At 40.6% G+C, this 14869-nt stretch overlaps 1 protein-coding gene across 1 annotated transcript in view; it reads right to left on the bottom strand.

Moving 5' to 3' along the window:
* Positions 1 to 12606, bottom strand: part of LOC311124853 (uncharacterized protein) — a 35496-nt gene extending 22890 nt beyond the window's left edge. The window contains exons 1-3 of the mRNA XM_084198955.1: positions 12066 to 12606; positions 11516 to 11613; positions 11208 to 11385 (exon numbers count right to left, since the gene is read on the bottom strand). Coding sequence (XP_084055081.1) covers positions 11208 to 11385; positions 11516 to 11613; positions 12066 to 12339 — 550 coding nt within the window. The 5' untranslated portion in view covers positions 12340 to 12606. The remainder of the gene's footprint in view (positions 1 to 11207; positions 11386 to 11515; positions 11614 to 12065) is intronic.
* Positions 12607 to 14869: the final 2263 nt, after the last annotated feature.

The following is a 14869-nucleotide window of genomic DNA, read 5'->3' as shown; positions in this document are numbered from 1 at the left end:
CTGTAATCTACTCCTCCTGAACTCCCTCAATGACTGTGGAGGCCACAACAGACCTCAACTCTTCCATTATAAGCGTTACTTTATGAATTACATAGCCTTTTAACCAATAATTCTTAACCGGAACAAATTCTAATGCTTGCACTAGATAAGTATACTTCTTCTCCATAATTATCTCTCCATGTGGGAGGAATGTCCCCATCCTAACCCTAATAAGTATTTTTCCCTAAAATTGGTGCTGGAGCTATTGGTTCCCTTATAATCAAATGCGATATATTTATGGCTTTAATAACTATCAATGTTGAAAGAGTTAAATTGCTTCTCACTGTTGTTTTAATAGACTGAAGTGTTAATGTCCTTAGTTACTTCATCCATTTTCCAAAGATTTGAAGTCTTTGCTTGTACTTCCATCTATCACCACTAGTGTCACTTTTTCCCAACTCTCAGTCCTATCTCTAATCCCTGACTTTCAAACTTTTGATTATAAAAAATACACCTATAATTACCTTGATCTCCCTGCTGGGAACTGCAACTATAGATACTCAATCACCCTCAATCTTCTCTTATCATTCAGCAACACATACTTTCTCAATGCATCTGCGCCTAACAGATCTAAACTCCTACCATATCTTCCCACTAAACTCTAAAATGTCCTTCATCACTGTTCTCTCTCTGTCTTACTACTAACTTTGAAATTTAGCTTACTGTCTTAGAGTTCCTTCAACCCTAGTTCTCCTAACTTATTTTAATCTAATCTTTTCCTCCTAACCTTTTAAAAACCTTTTCCACTGATTTATTCACAAAATCCCTTTACCACCAATTTTTAGACTATGTGATTGGGAAAGTCCCCACCTGCTTCTGACTTTTTTTTTACACACAGACTTGGCAAATGACTAAACACCTTTTAGCCTAGCCTAAAATCTCTTGGTGTAAGAATGTAACCCAGAATAACAGTCACCCCTTTTAAGTTAATTTTTCAGACAGATTGTCTAATAGGCAGTCTAATAGATTATCATCCTTCCTATGATATTATCTTTTTAAGCAAATATGATTCCCAAAAACCCTACTTTTTAAAATCCTCTACCAGACAGCCGTTTAGTGTACATCTTATTGTACAATTCAATTTAAACAATGCATCTCTTCCCAACACTGCCATAACAGTATCTTCTAATATTAGTATGTCTATTTTAATTTCTCCTTGATTTTTTATAGCATAGCTCACTTGGTTCCTTAAGAGTAATTAGCTGTTTACTACCTCAAATCCCTATCCTAATTAGTCAATTTTACATAGTGAGATGTTTAACCTCTTTAGGCTCAACACAGATTAGTTTTTACACTATTCACTATCACTTCTCATAGTCCTCTGGTTTTACTTCAATTGTTAGCTATTTTCTCTTCTTCTCTAATCGATGCTATCAGCTGACACCCCCCTTCCGGATCTTCTAGGCACTCTAGAATCTTTAGGATTCACCTGGAGAACAGGTGATCTTGAATTGCCCCTGTATCTTCCTTAAAAATGTTCTCTGTTGTTTCCTCCTGACTTGTTGCACTCACAGGTAAAGTGACCAACCTGTCCACAATTATAACAGTCTTCTGAAAGTTGCTGGAAGTGTAGCTGAAATCTTCCTCCTCCTTCTAAGCCTTCTCGTCCTCTTCCTCTCCAATTCTGTAATTCTGTGTCTGTCCAGAAACTGGCTGTGGATATGGAACATTTGGTACGCCCCTTGGCTGGTACAATTGCATTTGATATTGTTCAGTTGAAGCTGTAACAGTGATTGTTGATTTGGTTCACTCTGATTCTTCATAACCAAAGCTTCTCTTCTCCACCAGTTGTATGATTGAGTTTTCTCAGAGTTTCTTCGTCCTGTTCTTTCTTGCTGTTGACATATCAGTATTCTTCAACAGCTTATATTCTAAGTTCTGTCCTCAAAATATCATCTTCCATCATCTTCTTACTTTTCTTCTGTGATCGTCGTTTCTGCTTGTCCTCTATCTATTATTCGTCTTCATCTCTGATGCAACAATCACCCTCCTGGATGATCCCTGGAAGCTGAGGATAAACATCCCTAAGCTCTACTTCCTTCTCGTAAGGTGGGTGTCTTACCGCTGAATCCGTATGTGAGAAAGGTGTACTGACTTCTGCGCTTAGTTTTTCTGTCGCCTTCTCTATACCGTTGTTTATCTTATCGCTGGAATCTTTTATCAGTTTGTGTTTGAGAATGAAGGGCAACTTTTGTTTCACTTGCCGGATAACCTCGCAATACTTTAGTTAAAGGATTACCATTTTATACCATATCAATCGGTGTAATGACTTTTATAGCCTTGCTGTCCTTTTCTCCCCATTGTAACTACTCTTTTATATTCCTTTATTGTGAATTATTTTATTTTAGACTGTATAGCCTATGGCTTCCCCCCTCTAATTATTAATATAAACCTAACAACTCCCAAAAAAAAAAAAAATGTTTTAATAAATCAATTAAAAATCATGAATAATTAAAACCAATTGTATTCCTATATCCTATGTCACCAATTTATTAATTAGTGTTGGCTATCTTACCACAACCCATCAAATGCAAGTAAATGTAAGTTAGTCAACTTCAAAGCAATCCCAAAAACAAAGCCTGTAACCCCTTGCTCTATAACCCCTAATTATCTTAAATTTACAGAATAATGTCAGTCCTTGATTCCCAACACAACTCCAATCAACCCCAGTGATGCACATAGCCTCCAAAATGCAATTTCTAATGAATCAGTTTGCCAAGCCTATGTGAAATTGTCATACCATCACATATTTTGTGAACTAGCCTGATATCTGATCCGATCCTCTGCCGCGTCACGTGATGTCACGTCAGCACTTCCTGTATCTCCTCTCTCCCCTCGCTTATCGTTCCTCTCATATGACAGAAAAACAGAGACACAGAATAACATTTTAGTAGTTAATGCAATCACTGAGTATTTCCAACCATTCAATATTCATTCGTTCTACATTATTCACTCTAAGACTAAACTCAGAACTAAATAGATCGCTCAAAAACATTTTTATTTTATTTTAATCCGTCATTTAATTATTTAATTCAATTTATTATAATCCGTTACCATATATCTAATTTACAAATTCAATAGGTCACAAAACAAGTTTCATCTTTAACCATCCGCCGATGTAACAACTAGAAGATTCGTGTTAAAATCTCTCCTCTGTCTGTCTATTTCTCCCCCTGCAGGGTAACCCCAGATGGGACCTATGACCTTTACCCACAATGCAGTGTTTGTAGTTTTAGCAAATAACCTCATGTCGTAGTTTTAGCGCCGTAAAATCATGCACATGCGCACATCCATTTAACCCCATGCTTGCCACACCATAGAACGATAGCATTACGCTACAGCTTCACTATTTCATACCTTATACTCACACAATTACACATAACAGAGCTCACAAAACATATAACCTGACTTACACACACAGAGACAAGTTTAAGAGACTTTAATCCATCGCAATGGGGTCTCTAAGGATATCCGTTAGCATGTAGCACGCAACACAATTAGCATTTAGCATTAGCATTAGCCAATATGTACCATGTAGCATGACCCACACTCCAGCATTTAGCATTAACATTAGCCTTAGCCTTTAGCTAACTGCGGCCTACCACACAAATAAATATCCTTCACTGCCCTTATTCCTTTTAACATATATTTCTCCTACCGTTTTTGCTACCGTGGATTAATGACCATTTCACAGAGAAATTAGACCCAATCAGACACCCCGTCGGACGAAAGTCGAACCATAATCACAATCAGATAAACTCCATCAAACCGAGTTTTCTTTAAAAACCCACCGACTGCACATTCTATCGTGTAAGCGGATTTGTCGGCCCATCATTTTCTAAATGGCCCCCCCGGGGTCTTAAGCGGTACAGTGCCCTAATGAATGCGCATATCTGTTTTAATTGTACACCTTCAATACTTAATTCCTACCGTTTTATGCTCTAAACTTCCAATTACCTGCCGTTTACCCATGGAATATATTATAACAGACTCTAGTCGACCGCAATAACGCCACCCGAGGCACGGTCGTATGGTACATTCCTCCAGCAACAAAACTAACAACTTAGCTGTGAGGAACACTCACCCTTGTCTGGTCATGACTCCAGACCGAAGTTAGCTTGGCAGCTACGAATGACCAAAGGAGAGATGCAGACCAGCCCCACGTTGGGCGCCATTTGTCGTATCGGGTGAATGGTGGCCATTATTGCTGTCAACAAAGAGTCCGTTTATGCTGCACAATGATTAGAGGCTTTTATTAATATCACAAGGTTACAGCATAAGTTACAGACCCGCGGTATCCGGAGAACGGCGTCCCAGATTGTCATGGCCGTTCTGCCTCTATTTGTCTAGCCCCTTACTTATAAACAATGCAAAAAGATGGGCTCCCTCTTCTGGCCAATCACCAGTCTCCCCTGTCTACAACACACTTCCTGTCTGTTGTATGTGGCGTTACACTAAAACATTCCCTCTTGATACTAAAATCAACATTCTTTCAGTTCCACTTAAAAAACATTTAACAAAGACATAATCCCAATACACGACAGTGGAAACAACGTTAATTCAACCAGTAGCAGGCTTATAAATGCCCCCAGGAAAGTCAAACAAGGAACTCTTCATTGAGACAATGATGAAACAGCAATCCTTGAGCGAGTTGTGGTGGATATTATAAAATAAGGATCTGCTGGAGTCTAAGTCAAACCAAGATTATTTATTTCTGAGCTCAGAGAGAATAACAGAGTTACACAGTGCAGTGTAGACAGTATGAATTCCAAAGCATTGGGTGATGAGCACATATCTTTATAGTTTCCTGTTCCTGGGCCGGACTTTATTTATACAAGGATGCAGGTGGAATCTGGTTTGCAACACAGTATGATACTCCCAAGAACAGGAGATTATAATAGGACAGTTTCACAAGGTTAGTCACATACTCAGTTATGTGGACACATACAATTAAAATGTTCCATTACAGAGTCCGTGAAGATTTTCATTTCATTAAATCATCAGTGGGCCAACAATGCAAATGTAAACAATGGAGCCAATGCATCACATCCAAATATCACTTGATTACCTGTAGTGCTGGAGGAATGACACACCCAGATAAACACACAGTCAGAGTTTAAAAAAGGACCATTTAAACACATGGAATCTGATCTACTCTGTATTCAAACTGACACACTCCATATTCAATTCATGTTTTCTAATAAAAACACAAATATATTTTTGAGTATACTTTGTATAATTACATTTCATATGGTATAAACAACTAAACACATTCTCAGTCAACAATATAAGACAATGGGAGCACTGTGTATGTCCTCTGATTAACTTCAAGTCGATGTGAAATATCAATTTACACACTAGGAGAAGCAATTAAGTCAATATAATGTGAAATTTCAATTTACACACTAGGAGAAGTAATTAAGTCAATGTGATGTGAAATATCAATTTACACACTAAGATAAGTAATTCTTCTCTCCTGTGTGGATTCTCATATGACTTTTAAGTGACTGTGATGAGTAATATGTCTTTCCACAGTTTGCGCATTTGTAAGGCTTCTTCCCTGTGTGCGTTCTCATGTGTTCTTTCAGGTGCCCTAACCGGATGAAACTCTTTCCACACTGGGAGCAGTGGTAAGGCTTCTCCCCGGTGTGTGCCCTCTCATGTCTTTTCAGGGTGTCTAACCGGTTAAAACACTTTCCACACTGGGTGCAATGGTGTGGCTTCTCTTCTGTGTGTGCCCTCTCATGTCTTTTCAGAGTGTCTAACCGGTTAAGACTCTTTCCACAATGGGAGCAGTGGTAAGGCTTCTCCCCTGTGTGGCTTCTCTCGTGAGCTTTCAGGCTTCCTAAATGGCTAAAACTCTTTCCACACTCCGAGCAGTGGTAAGGCTTCTCCCCTGTGTGTACCCTCTCGTGACTTTTCAGGTCGTCTAACCTGATAAAACTTTTACCACAGTGGGAGCAATGGAAAGGCTTCTCCCCTGTGTGGATTCGCTCATGAGCTTTCAGCTTTCCTAAGTGGTTAAAACTCTTTCCACACTGGGTGCAATGGTGTGGCTTTGCTCCTGTGTGTTCCCTCTCATGTCTTTTAAGGGAGTCTAACCGGTTAAGACTCTTTCCACAGTGGGAGCAGTGGTAAGGCTTCTGCCTTGTGTGTATTTGCTGATGAGATTTCAGGGTTCCTAACTTAGCAAACCTAGTTCCACACTGGGAGCAGTGGTAAGGCTTTTCCCCTGTGTGTACTCGCTCGTGAGATTTCATGTTTCCTAAGTAGTTAAAAGTCTTTCCACACTGGGAGCAGTGGTAAGGCTTCTCCCCTGTGTGTGCCCTCTCATGGCTTTTCAGGTTGTCTAACCGGATAAAACTCTTTCCACAGTGGGAGCAATGGAAAGGCTTCTTCCCTGTGTGGATTCGCTCATGAGCTTTCAGGCTTCCCAACTGGTTAAAAGTCTTTCCACAGTGGGAGCAGAGGAGTCGTCTTGCTGGTTTGGACGTCTCTGGTTCCTCCGACTTTGGTTTTTCTCCTGTCAAAAACAGTGTTTATTTAAAGAGAGACCTGAATGAAACCTCCACATGATAAAACTGCCTTGCTGTGAGGTTTAATCCAAATCAGATCCTTCAATAACCTGAGGCAAGTTTTCAAATATTTCATTATTTAAAACAATCTTTATGTGATTTTAAAACAAATGTTTTAGAGCTTCCTGGTAATTACTGATAATATGTTTACATTACTTATTTTATTCATTCTGTTTTATAAGTCAGAACACAAAAAAAGACAGTTCTAGGACACTCAAGACATCGCTGATTAAACAGCATGATCATTACACAGGCGCACCTTGTGCTAGGGACAATAAAAGGCAACTCTAAAATGTGCAGTTTTGTCACACAACACAATGCCACAGATGTCTCAAGTTGAGAGAGCGTGCAATTGGCATGCTGACTGCAGGAATATCCACAGGAGCTGTTACCAGAGAATTGAATGTTAATTTCTCTAAACGTCATTTTAGAGAACTTGGCAGTACATCCAACCGGCCTCACAACCGCAGACCACGTATAACAACGCCAGCCCAGGACCTCCACATAGTCTGAGACCAGCCACCCAGACAGCTAATGGAACTGAGGAGTATTTCTAACTGTAATACAGCCCTTTAGTGGGGGGAAACTGATTCTGATTGGCTGGGCCTGGCTTCCCAGTGGGTGGGCTTATGCCCTCCCAGGCCCACCAATGGCTGGGCCTGGCTTCCCAGTGGGTGGGATTATGCCCTCCCAGGCCCACCAATGGCTGTGCCCCTGCCCAGTCATGTTACGTCCATAGATTAGTGGCTAATGAATTTATTTACATTGACTGATTTGCTTATATGAACTGTAAATAGATTAAATTGTTGCATGAGGCGTTTATCCTTTTGTTCAGTGTACATTACCAGTCAAAAGTATGGACATACCATTCAAGGGTATTCAAAGGTACTCATTCAAGGGTTTTTCTTTATTATTACAATTACACAAATTAACTTTTAACAAGGCACACCTGTTAATTGAAATGCATTCCAGGTGACAGAGAATGTCAAGAGTGTGCAAAGCTGTCACCAAGGCGAAGGGTGGCTACTTTAAAGAATCTCAAATATGAAATATATTTTGATTTGTTTAACACTTTTTAGGTTACTACGTGATTCCATATGTGTTATTTCATAGTGATTCCATATGTGTTATTTCATAGTGATTCCATATGTGTTATTTCATAGTGATTCCATATGTGTTATTTCATAGTGATTCCATATGTGTTATTTCATCGTTTTGATGTCTTCACTATTATTCTACAATGTACAAAATATTCAGACTATTTACTCAGTACTTTGTTGAAGTACCTTTAGCAGCGATTACAGCCTTGAGTCTTCTTGGGTATGATGCTACAAGCTTGGCACACCTGTATTTGGGGAGTTTCACCCATTATTTCCTGCAGATCCTCTCAAGCTCTGTCAGGTTGGATGGGGAGCGTTGCTGCACAGCTATTTTCAGGTCTCTCCAGAGATGTTTGATCGGGTTCAAGTCTGGGCTCTGGCTGGGCCACTCAAGGACATTCAGAGACTTGTCCCGAAGCCACTCCTGTGTTATCTTGGCTGTGTGCTTAGGGTTGTTGTCCTGTTGGAAGGTGAACTTTTGCCCCAGTGAGGTGCAGAGCGCTCTGGAGCAGGTTTTCATCAAAGATCTCACTGTACTTTTCTCTGTTAATCTTTCCCTCGATCCTGAATAGTCTCCAAGTCCCTGAAATACATCCCCACAGCTTGATGCCGCTACCACCATGCTTCACCGTAGGGAGGATACCAGGTTTCCTCCAGACGTGACACTTGGCATTCAGGCAAAGAGTTCAATCTTGGTTTCATCAGACCAAAGAATCTTGTTTCTCATGGGCTGAGAATCCTTTTACATTTTTTACATTTTAGTCATTTAGCAGACGCTCTTATCCAGAGCGACTTACAGTTAGTGAATACATATTTTTTTTATACTGGCCCCCCGTGGGAATCAAACCCACAACCCTGGCATTGCAAAGGCCATGCTCTATCAACTGAGCTACATCCCTGCCGGCCATTCCCTCCCCTACCCTGGACGACGCTGGGCCAATTGTGCGCCGCCCATGAGTCTCCCGGTCGCGGCCGGCTGCGACAGAGCCTGGATTCGAACCAGGATCTCTAGTGGCACAGTTAGCACTGCGATCTTTTACTGAGGAGTGGATTCTGTCGAGCCACTCTACCATAAAGGCCTGATTGGTGGAGTGCTACAGAGACGGTTGTCCTTCTGGAAGGTTCACTCATCTCCACAGAGGAACTCTGGAGTTCTGTCAGAGTGACCATCGGGTTCTTGTTCACCTCCCTGACCAAGGCCCTTCTCCCCCGATTGTTCAGTTTGGCCGGGCGGCCAGCACTAGGAAGAGTCTTGGTGGTTCCAAAGGTCTTCCTTTTAAGAAGGATGTTGGCCACTGTGTTCTTGGAGACCTTCACTGCTGCAGAAATGTTTTGGTACCCTTCCCCAGATCTGTGGCGTGACATGATGCATCTCAGCTCAATTTTCGAGTGTCATAGCAAAGGGTCTGAAAACTTATGTAAATAAGGTATTTTATTTTTAATACATTTGCAATTTCTAAAAACCTGTTTTCACTTTGTCATTTTCTAATACATAAACAATTCCAGGTGAAAGCCAAAGGCCATCGCTTTAATAAAATAACAAATTAACTGGCAAAGTAGCAGAGCTTGGCCTGCATTCAGCAACGTCACGTGATACGTGTTTGAAGCTGTTTCAGTACAGCACTACAGGGAGAGAGGACAAACTCCACTGGACTAGTTTCACAGTATGGAAACACTTCAGAGTTTCTGGATTTGGGGTAAACTTCTCCTTTAAAGCATCATTGAGAAATAATTAATTGAAGTTGGAACATTTGTAGACTAGCGGTAAAGAGTGTTGAGGCAGTAACCGAAAGGTCACTGGTTCGAATCCCCACGCCCGCAAGGTGGAAAGGTCTGCCGTTCTGCACTTGAGCAAAGCAGTTGTCCCCCAACAACAACTGCTCCCCGGACGCTAATGACGTGGAACATCGATTAAGGCAGCCCCCTCACCTCTCTGATTCAGAGGGGTTGGGTTCAATGAGGAAGACACATTTAGGGTGAATTAATTCAGCTGTGACTGACTAGATATCCCCTTTCCTTTCCCTTTTCATCCCAGTCCTCCTTTAAGACTCCATAATGTTTCATCATTAGATGCTACAGTCCTCCTTTAAGACTCCATAATGTTTCATCATTAGATGCTCCAGTCCTCCTTTAAGACTCCATAATGTTTCATCATCAGATGCTACAGTCCTCCTTTAAGACTCCATAATGTTTCATCATTAGATGCTACAGGCCTCCTTTAATATTCCATAATGTTTCATCATTAGATGCTACAGTCCTCCTTTAAGACTCCATAATGTTTCATCATTAGATGCTCCAGTCTTCCTTTAAGACTCCATAATGTTTCATCATTAGATGCTACAGTCCTCCTTTAAGACTCCATAATGTTTCATCATTAGATGCTACAGTCCTCATTTAAGACTCAAAATTGAACTATCTTGAGTTTTTGTTTGCCTGTAGACCACAATATCTATCATCACTATTTGTATATAATGCAGGGAAACCAGAAAAGGAAAACAGGAAAATGCTCCTAGTGCTCCCTTTAATGTTTTACCTCATTTCTACCAGCATGTCACATGTCGCAACCAGAGGAAAAATAACTCTATGTTATGATATTCATAACATCCATATCCACCAGTTTATCTTCATGTCAACTAACAGAACTGTCTACTGTGGTGGAAATATACCAGTCTATCTTCATGTCAACTAACAGAACTGTCTACTGTGGTGGAAATATACCAGTGTATCTTCTTGACAACTAACAGAACTCTGCTGGTTGTCCTGGTAACAGATACCAGTCTATCTTCATGTCAACTAACAGAACTCTGCTGGTTGTCCTGGTAACAGATACCAGTCTATCTTCATGTCAACTAACAGAACTCTGCTGATTGTCCTGGTAACAGATACCAGTGTATCTTCATGTCAACTAACAGAACTCTGCTGGTTGTCCTGGTAACAGATACCAGTGTATCTTCATGTCAACTAACAGAACTCTGCTGGTTGTCCTGGTAACAGATACCAGTGTATCTTCTTGACAACTAACAGAACTCTGCTGGTTGTCCTGGTAACAGATACCAGTGTATCTTCTTGACAACTAACAGAACTCTGCTGGTTGTCCTGGTAACAGATACCAGTGTATCTTCTTGACAACTAACAGAACTCTGCTGGTTGTCCTGGTAACAGATACCAGTGTATCTTCTTGACAACTAACAGAACTCTGCTGGTTGTCCTGGTAACAGATACCAGTCTATCTTCATGTCAACTAACATAACTCTGCTGGTTGTCCTGGTAACAGATACCAGTCTATCTTCATGTCAACTAACAGAACTCTGCTGATTGTCCTGGTAACAGATACCAGTGTATCTTCATGTCAACTAACAGAACTCTGCTGGTTGTCCTGGTAACAGATACCAGTGTATCTTCATGTCAACTAACAGAACTCTGCTGGTTGTCCTGGGAACAGATACCAGTAGGCAGATCTATTTTATTGTTCAAACTAAACTACAGCACTTACTTTGATGAGTCAAATCTGCTCCTTTCTTCTCTTCTCCTCCTCTCACAGTTCCACTCAGCCCCGTTGTTTTCCTGCAGTCCACCAGCCGCACAGACAACCTCTTCAGACCCAGCAGTAAGGTGCTACTGGGAGAGGTACGACACGGGGACTCTGGGAGGGAGGAAGGGCTAGCGTTGTCCTGGTAACCATATAGAGGAGACACAGACATATATCATTATGGATGCTGATGTCACTGTTGTCATAAAGTGCTTTACAGAAACCCAGCCCCCGATAGAGCAAGCTGTATGCTAGACCAGACCAAGCTGTACCATCTGGTGTTCTGATCTGGAGAGACTCTTCTCTGACTCGTCAGCATCAGGATGTTGTTGAGGCTCCCCAGAGGATCCATAATAGTCATGTCTCCCTCCTGTGTGAACGAGAACATCAAACAGATGGTAAACTTATGACCATCTATTATAATCATAGTCTTACAATAGGCATTAATATATCTAAACAGGGCCTAAAATGGCCACATTCATCATGATTTTATAAAATATTGTTTGATGCAAATGTAAAAGGGTCTTTCCACGAAATTGGTGCCCTTTGATATTTTAAATAGGAATTATGCACAAATATTGAATTTGAAAAGCCTGTTATATTAGATGAGGTGCACTTTAATGTAGACCACATGGAGAATTCAATATATCTAATTTAAAAGTCCAAAAAATATATGTACCAATGGCAGATTGCCCCTTAAACAATACCTACAGTACTGAACAACATATTCAAGTGTAGAACTTCAGTAGAAAGACCATTTAAAACCACACATTAGTTCAAGAACTGCATAGTCTATGCCCATGTTTTTAAGACAGTACTCACTGGTGTTAATCGGCTCTTCAGTCTCCTCCTCCTCCTTTTTCACTCCCAAAATGTCTTCCTGCTTCTCTTTTATTGAGATAGCCTCCTCTTCCTCTTTTACTCCAAAATGTTCTTCCTCTTCTTTCAATGTTATGGCATCTTCCTCCTTTTTGATTCTGAAAGTTTTTACCTTCTCCTCTTCCACTCTGACAACCTCTTTCCCATCTTCCTCTTTCGCTGTAATATCATCCTCTTCTTCTTTCAATGTGATAGCCTCCTCTTCCTCCTTTTTCATTCTGAAAGCTTCTTCCTCTCTTTTCACCAGAGCTTCTTTCTCCGTCTAGTTTAGTGAGCTCAAGCTCCGGGCGATTAACCTAGTGCAGTATCAATTTACCACATTTGATAATTTAACAAGCAAATTACGTTTAAATGAACTAGTAGACACGTAAACATTATGTGCTAAACACTAAGATTAAATACACAAGATTGGTCTAAAGAGCTTCAATGTTTCGGTGTTATGTTCGCTAGCAAGCTACGGTCAAATCAGTACCCTTTTGTCGCTGTTGAAGAAGCTTCCCGTCCCGTCCACTAGATTATACGTCACGCAAGAAGCATCACCTGAAAGACTCACATCGCCATCTGCTGACTGGAGTGGATAACGCAGATTGGAAAGAAATCTAGCAATGTCATGAGAAGCAGTTTAAAATCAACCAGATTATTTGCATCAATCCAGGTGTGATTTGTTCAGCAAACTCTGCAATCACGTGTGCTACAGAGACACCACTAACCAAGCAAGGCTCTTGCTGGTGCCACTTGAATTAAAGGGTATCTACACCCAAAAATGAAAATGTCAAAAGTGGTCTCCTGATGTGGTTGAAGTATTTTTGTGTACTTAGAATTTTGTTGTTTTTCCATTAACGGTGTGATTTTGAGAGCAAAAACCAGAAAAACAGGGACAAATCAGAAACCTGGAAAAACTACACAGAGAAAAACGTTAAAACAAACAAACATCGTAATTGGGGGGGGGGGGGGGGGTAGTTAGAGTGTGTGACACACACACACACAAAGAAACAAATCAGAAACCTGGAAAAACTACACAGAGAAAAACGTTAAAACAAACAAACAGTCAGAGGCATTTATTCTAGTGTCAAAATTGACTACAAAGTGTAAATCATTTTGGTCATAACGCCTGTCTCATCTAAAACGGAGTTTGTAACATCCGTGCGTCACAACGGGTAAATTAAGGTTGGGTTTTGATTTGACAATGTCCATTTGTGAGCAGCTGCAGTTATAAAATAAAATTAAAAAAACATACAAATGTATTTCTGAGTAGGCTTTATCCAATTTGATTTCATATGGAAATAAAGGCATAAACAAAAGCCCCTATTTTCAGCAGGGGTGTAGCGCTGGCGGAGCGCAGAGGAGCGGCTCTCCCTCCCTCTTTCAATTTCAGAATACAAGGAGCTGGTAAAACTATTTCTGGACAAATTAATTCGGTTAAATTCTAAATAAATTATTTATTTACCACTAAAATCCCATGAAAAACGGCAGAATGACAAACCAAACAAATATAGAGTCTATAGCAGCCTAGAGGTAAATGGTGGTTTCTTCCCTGTCTTCTCTCTGGCGGCGGCGAGAATGATGAACAACTACAGTGCATTCGTGTCACATTTTAGTCATTTAGCAGACGCTCTTATCCAGAGCGACTTACAGTTAGTGAGTGCATACATTTACCGTACTGTAATGATGTCATAGTGTTGTGTGGACCAGGAGAGAGTTAGTGGATAAGTGGTTTGGTGCCACGGAGTTATGTCAAAGGAGATTACTGAGGTTGATTACATTTACATTTTAGTAATTTAGCAGACGCTCTTATCCAGAGCGACTTACAGGAGCAATTAGGGTTAAGTGCCTTGCTCAAGGGCACATCGACAGATTTTTCACCTAGTCGGCTCGGAGATTAGAACCAGCGACCTTTCGGTTACTGGCACAATGCTCTTAACCACTAAGCTGCCTGCCGCCTTGATCTTAGAATAATTGATGGACAGGATATACTGACAGGGGTAAAGGGTAATAACATCAAAGAATGGGAGTGCCCATTGAGGTTTACCAGAAGTTCGTGGAGAGACTTGTAACAGAGTGTGTATATATATATATAGAGAGAGTGGATCTTTGTTCTGTAGTTAGGAAGATGGAAGAGGCAGGGCCATGTCTGTTATAACTAACCATGGTACCATATTAAATATCTTATATGAACTCCCCATCAAAAGTGTCCAAGTATATTCTTACATCCTTGATTACTTGATACCCGAGAAACTCATCATAACAATTCGGAAAGTAATCAGACCCCTTGACTTTTTCCACATTTTGTTAACGTTACAGCCTTATTCTAAAATACTCATCAATCTACACACAATAGCTAATTTTGACAAAGCGAAAACAGGTTATGAATTTTTGCAAATGTGTTTAAAAAAACAGAGACACCTTATTTACATAAGTATTCAGATCCTTTGCAATGAGACTCGAAATTGAGCTCAGGCGCATCCTGTTTCCATTGATCATCCTTGAGATGTTTCTACAACTTGATTGGAGTCCACCTGTGGAAAATTCAATTGATTGGACCTGATTTGGAAAGGCACACACCTGTCTATATAAGGTCCCACAGTTGACAGTGCACGTCAGAGCAAAAACCAAGCCATGAGGTCGAAGGAATTGTCTGTAGAGCTCTGAGACAGGATTGTGTCAAGGCACAGACCTGGAGAAGGTACCAAAAAATGTCTGCAGCATTGAAGGTCCCCAAGAACACAATGGCCTCCATCATTCTTAAA

This window comes from Coregonus lavaretus, assembly GCF_964263955.1.
Source record: "Coregonus lavaretus genome assembly, contig: HAP1_SCAFFOLD_106, whole genome shotgun sequence".
NCBI lineage: Eukaryota > Metazoa > Chordata > Actinopteri > Salmoniformes > Salmonidae > Coregonus > Coregonus lavaretus.
This window is presented reverse-complemented; position numbering and strand designations above follow the sequence as displayed.